The following is a 9,547-nucleotide window of genomic DNA, read 5'->3' on the forward strand; positions in this document are numbered from 1 at the left end:
CGCTATAAATTGAAGCTGAGATGCTGCTTTTCAAATACCACCCTGCCCACCCTTAGTTCATCTACTTTGAAATATTTCTGCTTCAAGACTGTATGAACTAAAAGTGTGGAGTGTATGCTAAATTTGTCTCGAGTTAAACTGCATTAAAAACGGGTAACTACTTCTGTCGAATCGCTATAAATTGAAGCTGAGATGCTGCTTTTCAAATACCACCCTGCCAACCCTTAGTTCATCTACTTTGAAATATTTCTGCTTAAAGACTGTATGAACTAAAAGTGTGGAGTGTATGAACTAAAGGTGGGCAGGGTAATAGTTTAGTTACCTGTGAGAGGTAAGTACAACAGTTTTTTCACGGTTTTGATAGTCCTTTATACATTTCCACAGAAATCGGCGGGATTCTGGGTCCACTCCTGTGGTTGGTTCATCCAACAATACTAGTGAAGGACTTCCAATCTAAAGAAATTTGCATTAAATCCGACTAATGAACATGTCGTCGACATCATTACAAAAGGTCATAAAGACGAAGCAAATACCTTTTAAAATTAACATAACAACTTCATTTTCTATTGAGTCTTAGTTTGGTTATTAAAAAATCAGCTTTAAAAAAATCATTACGGACCATTTGCAGCGATGACGACGATATAATAGTTAATATTACCATTGCCATTGCAGCGTTTAATTTGCGCTTAGTTCCGCCGGAATAATGGCGCACATCCACGTCTTTGTACTTTCTAAGATCTAACTGCTGCAGCCAATACAAGACTTCATCATTTGCTCTTGACGAATCAGATATGCCACGTAACTTCGCCATGTAGTATAAAATTTGATATGCTGTCATAAATTCGTTTAAACAATCGGTTTGTGGGCAATAACCAAAGTGATGACGATATTTTGACTCATTCCCTATAATATCGACGCCATAAATTTTTATGGTGCCTCCCGTAATGGTCATATTTGCAGTGATCATCTGAAAGGTTGAAGTTTTACCCGCCCCGTTGACGCCCAGTAAAGCGAAGCACTCCTGTTTTTTTACCACGAAATTCAGGCCACATACTGCAACTTTATCATCATAGAATTTGTATAAATCATGAACGATTAAAGGGTAATTGTTTTCTGTGTTTTCTATAAACATTATAAAAGTTGCACAATAAATATTAGTTTGTAAAACTAAATTAAACACATACCATTCAAAATCTCAGCAATCGTCGTTTTCTCAATTGTTATTAGTTCTTCTTTAACGTCGATGCTTGCGGTGTTGTTCACAGTAATCTGTCGACATCGATAGCATTTAAAGAGTCGTTTGACTTGTTCACATTTATATTTATTTTCCAGTAAGCCCACAAAGATCGTCTGCATGTTTAATACATATGTAAATAAATATATTTTTATATATAGTGGAAGTCGGGGAATTCTTGGCTACGGGGTATTGTTGGAGCGCAAGATATTTTTCCCCCTAGTAATGCTTGACAGTTTCAACCAACTGTCATCAATTCGTCTCATGCTAAGCTCACTTTCCATTGAGCACTCGACGTTTGTATATGTACGTACGCCGGGACGTCCCGTATTTTGCATTAAATTTGAAATGTTCCGCCGGTACAAGATTTTTCCCGAATTTTCGACAATTTCATTATTCATTTCAACTTGTAAACTTCTACTCAACATGGTCATGCTTTAATGCGGCTTTTGTGAGTAAGTCACTAGCAGCATTATTGCAAGCAACTCTGTAAAAGAAATATAGCTAAAAAATACCGTTGATTTTTTTAGAATTTTTTATGTATTTTTTATCTGAATTATGCGAATTTTCTTTCATATAACATATGAACAAAACTTACTTTTATATGGAAGAAAATGTGCAACACCCTGCACAAAAAAAAATAAAATAAAAATAAAAAATCAATGGTAGCTTTTAGCGACATGGAACTTTCACTTTAAAAAATCGAAATTTTTGATGAACATTTTTTAAGTTCAATTTATTATTATTATTCGTCTACAGAGATATTCTTACAGACTATTACAAATTAATTCAAAAATTTAAAAAGGTCTTATTTGAATTTATATAGGCTCTGGTTGAAATTTAGCTATAGTGCAAGATTATGGCATGAACGAATGCATCTTGCAAGAGGTTCGTAATAAGAGTAATTCGTTTTATGTACTACATTATCTTGAAAAGGGCGAACGCGCCGTAGCTCGTAAGTAGGAGCGTAGCGATTAAATAAAGCCGATATATCAGCACAGTTTATTCTTAAATTGACCACGTTATATAGAAATAAAATCGAAAAATAGATTCTTCTTTCGGAGACGTTTTGCAGACCAATCAGTTTACGCCGTCCCACGTAGTTAGGTAAACCATCAGGCCATTGTAATCTACATAATGCAAACCTTGTGAAAACTTTTTGCACCTTCTCGATCTTGTTCTCATGAGCTTTATAAAACGGGTTCCAAATTATGCAACAATAATCCAAAAGACTTCGCACGAGTGATACGTAAAGTGAATTAAGTGTCACTGGATCGGAGAAATCTTTGGTATTCCTGCGTATGAAGCCGATCATTGAGAATGCTTTTGATAAAAGCTAAAAGTTAAAAGTTAATTTCGAATCAAAGATTACACCCAGGTCCTTGATCGTATTTTTTTGGCACAATTTTATATGATTTATTTCGTAATCAAAATTGATTGGTATCGTCTTTTTGGTGTAAGAAACGACACAACACTTTGAAATATTCAAGTGTAAGTGGTTAACTATACACCATGAATATAGATTTTCTATATCGTTCTATCGTTTGTATGTCGAATTTTCTGGTAAAGCTTTACATCATCCGTAAACAATATTGCAACTTTGCGAACTTTGTGCCAGCTTTGAAACTTTTATTTATGTGGTATCTGATATCGATCGACCAATATTTTAAATAAAAATATTAACAATAAATAAATAAAGATAAGTTGCCAACAACATCATTTTGAATTTTGCTGCTATTACTTTGACCGCAACTGTATCTTTTAATTTGTTTTTATGGGTTTGTCAATTATATGTCTACGTACATGCAAATTTTTGTATAAATTAAAGTGTTGTCATGAAATAAACGAAATTTATCATAAGCTTATAACTAATCTGAACATTAATTCAATGAAATGGATCACCTTTGTTAATATATGGTTGGGGGTCAAGGTTCACAAGTGATGCAGCCCTCTGGATCAGGGGCTGTCGATGGCTCAAGACCGACCATACACCCGAAGAGTCACACCCTACGAGCAGTGCCCCTGCTTTTACTGAATATGGCGGATCAAGCGAGAACTCGATAAAACCCGTAAGTCCAGGTGTTAATCGGGCCGTGCCTGCGGACTGAATGGCCCTACGTTAGTGTGTCTTTTTACGGCGTACTCCAGTCACGTGGCGCCGTCTGGTTTTATTTAGTCTTTCCGGGGTAGGGTACCGGGGCTCTGCCTCGGATGACCTCTGTCTTCCCCCTTACTCGTGGGATTCTATGGAAGAAACACAAATAACTGAAAAAAAAATAAAATCCCTGTGCCCTCTAACAGTGGACAACAGTCAGCAGTCGCAGAGGTGCACGCGATGCCCAACGAGATTACTGAACAAAGCGCGATCGCAGCGAACGAACTGGGTGCAAATCCAAACGGTCAAGGCGCTCAACCCTCTCGGGACGCTGCAATCGACGAAATGGACTTTGATCCAAACGGCCTTCTCAGCAACCCGGTGGCAATGGATGTCGATATTGCCAACATGGGCTTTGGTTCAAATGGCAACGACATCCAAATACCCACAGATGAGGAAGAGGCGCTCTTATCGTCACAGCAGGAGGAAGCTTGTACTCCTAAAAGAAAACTCTCTGGAGCAGGTAAAAACCGCCCCAAATTCTACCTATCCGGAGGTGTCAGCGAAAGCGATGCCAAACGGCTAGCCATTATTCCGATGGCAAAATAAAAGGCCGAACTGACTTTGCTGGCTGGCACAAAGCTTAAGAGGAACCGATCGGTGAACCTTACATCTTCCCCGGAGGAGAACTCTCCCAAACGGAAACTAGGTCCAGCTGACAAAAGGGTCCATCTGGGACCAAAGAAACCTAGTGCCAAGGGGACTTTTGCCCATTTCACAAAGGCGCCGACCTGTCAGGAGGACATTGGAAATGGGGTTAGGTTAGGGTTTCTCCCTAAAGGGTACCCTAAAACACTTTGGTCCTTAGACCAACTACAGGCCATTCAGGCGGCCATCCTGGAGGTGAGGCGACAGCGAGAGGGCTCTGTGAAGCCCAAGTTTAGCGGTTGCACCTTCCGCCCGGGATGAATGTCAATTGGCTACGGAGACGCTGAAACGCTGGAGTGGCTGCGCAAGGTATCCCAAACGGTGAAACCCTGGAAGGGCGCGGAAATTGTGGCAATGAACGCCACTGACGTGGCCAAACCCAGTGTCTATGTTGGGTACTTTCCGGAGCCATCAATCACTCCAGTGGACAGTATCCTTCGCCTTGTCGAGGGTCAGAACGAAAGGCTGCGGGTAGGTAGCTGGAGAATGCTCCACAGGGTACAGAAAGGACCCACCACTGAGCACACTCTAGCGGTCGACCCGCACTCAGCGGAGACCCTTGACAGGCTGGGATACCTAGTCAATTATGGCTATGGCAGGGTGCATTAAAAGGGGAAGACGACTGTGTCGTCAGACCCGAAGGGTACCCAACTTGCTAAAGCCAGTTCCTCCTCCACTGCACAAAGTGCTTGTATCGAAGTGGGACCTTGTGGTTCCAAGGACGTACCCAAAGCACTGCAAGGGTTACCTTCAGAGTAGTCAGGGGCAGCGGAGAAAGAAAAAGCACCACTTCAGGAGTCCATAGAGCGGCCCTGCTGCTCAAAAGACACTCCTGGCACGGAGAAGAGGGTACCTTCCAGCCATCCTTCCGACCTCCGTTAAATGCGAATCGGATACAAGGTCGAGGGGAGGAAAAAGATGGACAAGCGGGCTTCAAAGCCGAAAAATGACAAACCCAAGAGATCGGCCTAGGCACATCACGTGCTTGCAAAGGCGGCCTCTGACGTCTTATGCAGGAGGTTCAAAACGGAACTCTTGGATGTCGCATTCATCCAAGAACCGTGGGTTTTCGTCGGGGCTATTAAAGGCCTAAACGACTGTGATGGTAAGATAATTTACGACACCACATACTGCAGGCCAAGAGCGGTTCTATTAGTACATAATAACATGACTTTTGTTCCCATTTCAGAGTTGCCACAACAGGATTTAGCTGCTGTATGGACTAAAGTGCCTACGCCCATCAGTGTGAATGGAGTAGCTCGGACACCAATTCTAGAGGTGAGTAATATCTTGAATTTATCACTAACGATTTATTTATTCTTAACCGGGATAATGAGCCGACCTTTGTCAATGCTATAAGAGGAAAGGTTCTAGATTTGACAATTTTATCAACTAGCTTGTCGACCTTTATCTCAAACTGGCATGTCTCAAATGAGGTATCTATGTCGGCATATTCGATTCGATATAGAAGCCCAAAGAGTAACAACACATGTTTACAGAAATCCCAGAAAAACAAGCTGGGAACTCTTTCGCCTCTACATAGAGCGGGAAGGAATAGTTCCACGGCACCAATTTCATCCGTCTATGAACTTGAGGACGAGGCGAGAAAGTTCCAAGTTGTCCTCAAACAAGCTTTTGAAGAGAGCTGCCCACTGAGAACCAAGAAGCCATAAAGGGATGTCCCTTGGTGGAACGATTCTCTCGGGAAACTTGGGAAAACAGCCAGCAAGCTTTTCAATTGGGCAAGGTCAACAGGTGACTGGATCGCCTACAAGTCAGCCCTAACCGCTTACAACTATGAGCTCAGAAGGTCTAAAAGGGCTACGTGGCGTGAGCACTGCGAGAGTATTTCCTCTCTTCCAGAGGTGCATCGCCTTTAGAAGGCCCTTAAACTAGTTCATTTCAACGTCCTATGCACTTTGCAAAAAACCCAGATGGTACCTACACTGGCACCCCGGAAGAAACCAGCAGGCTTCCTTTAGAAACCCACTTCCCGGGATAATTCCCCAAGGCACATGTATTTCAACAAACATGGCGAAGGCTGTGTACGCAAAAAAGAGGACAAGAAGCCTAGCATGAAGAATCGTCAGTGTAGAAAAGACATCGTGGGCCATTTCAACCTTAAGTGCATTTAAATCCCCTGGCCCAAATGGCTGCTGCAGCAGAGCTTGGTCTCAATATCTGGGCCACTAGTTAGATTGCTGAGAGCAAGTCTCTTACTTGCTCACATACCAACAACATGGAGAGGAGTCAAAGTGGTCTTTATACCTAAAGTAGGGAAAACCTCAGCACAACTTCCAAAGGCGTATAGGCCAATTAGCCTCACTTCCTTTCTACTAAAGACATTAGAAAAACTTATTGACTTTCACATAAGAGATAACTTTATCAGGAATAAGCCTCTATGTCAGAGTCAACACGCATATCAGATAGGCAAATCTACTATTACTGCAATACATAGCCCAACTCAAGTTATTAAAAAGGCATTGCGGTATAAACAGATAGCTTTGTGTGCATTCCTGGACATATCAGGTGCTTTCGACAATACGTCTTAAGAAGCAATATCGACAGCTATGATACGAAAGGATATTCCTGGCCTTCTAACGGATTGGATCATAAGCATGTTGAAATCCAGAACTATAATAGCGGAACTAGCGGACAGTAGGCAAGCAGTAACTGCCACCCGTGACTGTCCTCAAGGTGGAGTCTTATCGCCCCTACTTTGGAAACTGGTTGTTGGCGAACTCCTCGAAAAGTTAAATGGCAATGGATTCAAGGCATATGGATATGCAGATGACCTAGTGATGTTGTTGTTGTAGCAGCAGTCATCTACGTTGTCGGCGCGCATGAGGACACAATTTGTTCCAGATTGCAAGCTGCGCTCAGATTAACGGAAGACTGGTGTGCTTCAAAGGGATTGTCAATAAACGCGCAGAAGTCCACCGTTGTCCAATTTACCAAAAGAAGGAAAGTCAACTTGACTAAACCCACCTTGGCAGGGCCAGAAATTGAGTTCTCAGAACAGCCGCAGTATCTAGGGGTAAGTCTGGACAAAAGGCTCAATGGGAACTCACATCTCCTTAACGTTACCAACTAGGCTACAAGGGCATTTTATGCCTGCCAGAGACTCCATGGTAAAACTTGGGGAATATTACCCAAACCAACGTATTGGTCTTTCAGTACGGTCGAGAAACCTGTTGTCACATATGCGGCACTGGCCTGGTGGCCAAAAAAAAGCAAGCAAGTGCGGGTGCCGCCTTGAGCAAGCTATACCGCTTGATCTGTGTGGCCATCGAAGGAGCTATGCCCTCGGTATAATTACAGGCATATCTCCTCTATCTATTCTGATAGAAAAGGAGGCCTGCTGGAGTGCCCTACGGCTGCCCAATGTAATCAGCATGAAGAGTATGGATCTTTGGGGTCACTAGGAGATCCTCAAGCCTTTTATGGATGATCCCGCTATCAATCTCACTGATATCATGCTACTGAAGTTATCCTTTGACAAGCCCTGCAAGGTTAGAATTCCTGAAAGGGACTGCTGTAAAGCGATAATATCTATGATTGACAAAGGGTCCCAAGTATGGTATACCGATGGATCAAAGATGGAAGACGGAAGTACTGGGGCAGGCGTGCTTGAACCAAGGTTCCAGAAAAGTGTGCTGATGGGGTCATACCCAACCATATTCCAGGCGGATGTCTTCACAATTGAGGTCTGTGTTCGAGAATGTCTTCGGAGAAGGACAAACGGGGCCAGAATAAATATTATTTCGGATAGTCAGGCAGCACTAAGGGCCTTAGACTCATTTAGACCGACATCAAGGCTTGTGGACAGTTGTAAAACCAGGGACCGCAAACAACGATTACTTTTGAAATTTTCTGCTCAAAAAATCACACTGAAAGAGAGATGCTGCGTGCATAAAGAGTACACCAATATATTTCTAACTACTCGGAATACCTACAGCGGAACTGATTTTTATTTTTTAATTTTTACTTATAAAAATCAAGTTTAATCATTATTTTTTGAGTTTTATTTTTTACTCAGAAAATAATCGTTATGTTCTAAAATTAATTTTATAAATAATAGTTACGTTTTAAGTTTTATTTTACGTTTTAGTTTTTTTACTAGTTACGTTTTAAGTTTTATTTTCCTCCGCTGGGGCAGGCACCTTGCCGTTGGTGCGGGGGCTTAGCTGAATCAACATAAGTCCTCCCTTGGACTGGGGTAACGCAGCCGCTCTTGTCGCGTCTGCGCTACCCTCTTTCCAGGCTAGGGCAACAGTGACCAAGAACTGCCACCTCCTAATCCAGGGTATAACGCGACACCGTGCCCATTGGACGATTTGCAGCCAGGAGGACAATCGGCTGTATTCGAACGGCGCCTCCTCAACACCGGGCCGCCTTGGGGAGTAACTGTGGCCTTGCCGCTGCACAGGGCTCTACCGCGGTCGACGACTGAGTTCCCATACATAAATTTGAGACTACTGCGCTTGCCGTAACGAGCAGGTGGTCGTAAGAACAAGATGAGCGAAAACAACAACAAAATCAATAAAAACAACAAAAAAACAGCAACACAACGGCAGAAGAGATGGCCCTGTTTATCGAGCATGCGAGGTCGGATGACGAGCCCTCTACAAGCGATGGGAGGTATAGGGAACATGCACTTCCTCCGAGAAAGCGGCACTCCCCCACTCCCGAGAAGGCAACCTCTTCTGATCCTCAAGAGAAGCGAACCTAATCTAGATCTCCGTCCGGGCACGGGTCCAGCGGGTCGTCGGCACGAGACCGCTCCAGGTCTAGTTCGTAAAAGCGTTGGCACAAAATCAAGAAGAAAAATCGACGCTGCAAGCCACCAGCAGTACAACCGTCGGGTAGACCAGGGGCATTAAATGACCACAGGAGGCATGTGCTGAGCGGTGCAGCAGTCAAATGGTACCTCCGATTCCTGCAAGAAGGCAAAACCCGAGGTTGCGCGACTAGAAGCAATCCGGCACGTAGAGGAGTTGGAGTCTGCTAAGCAGAACGACAGCAAGCAGCACCATCGCGAAACCGCACCCGCTAATAAGTGGAGAAGCGGGAGAACTGATGACCGAAATCGGGGAAGTTTGCACGTACCCGAAACCGACGAAGAGAGGCAGCATAAGCGAGTAGGCCAGCACAAAACCGGGCCCGCGAAACAGCGGAGAAGCGGGTTAACAAACAGCTCAAGAAACCACCGCACTCGGAAAGAAAGCAGCTGAAACCGCGCCGGTCGATGTACGGAGAAGCCGGCCAACCAGTAAGCAGTCAACCGCGCCCGCCAAAGAAGGGAAAAGCGGGTCAACAACCGAAAGCAGAACCACGCCCGCCGAAAAGCGGAGAAGCGGGCAGCTAACGCCTGGGGAAAACGCTAGCAAGAAGCTTCGGCAGAACCATGACCCATCAGCACCAGGGCCGAGAGAGCCGCAGGTCGGCTCCGAATCGGCGGCACCGCCGGGTGGACAAAGGCAAAACCCTAGCTACTCGGATACCCTCAG

General features: G+C 43.9%; 1 protein-coding gene across 6 annotated transcripts in view; it reads right to left on the bottom strand.

Annotated features, from left to right (window-relative positions):
- Positions 1 to 322: 322 nt before the first annotated feature.
- Positions 323 to 9,547, bottom strand: part of LOC118735097 (phospholipid-transporting ATPase ABCA1) — a gene marked incomplete at its 3' end in the record, with an annotated part of 162,324 nt that continues 153,099 nt past the window's right edge. For all 6 annotated transcript variants that reach the window (XM_036464714.1, XM_036464712.1, XM_036464711.1 and 3 more), the window contains 3 exon segments: positions 323 to 453; positions 659 to 1,122; positions 1,185 to 1,350. In XM_036464714.1, coding sequence (XP_036320607.1) covers positions 323 to 453; positions 659 to 1,122; positions 1,185 to 1,350 — 761 coding nt within the window.

The sequence above is a fragment of the Rhagoletis pomonella genome, unplaced genomic scaffold, assembly GCF_013731165.1.
Source record: "Rhagoletis pomonella isolate Grant_MI unplaced genomic scaffold, Rhpom_1.0 Rhpom_scaffold_00003, whole genome shotgun sequence".
Taxonomy (NCBI): Eukaryota; Metazoa; Arthropoda; class Insecta; order Diptera; family Tephritidae; genus Rhagoletis; species Rhagoletis pomonella.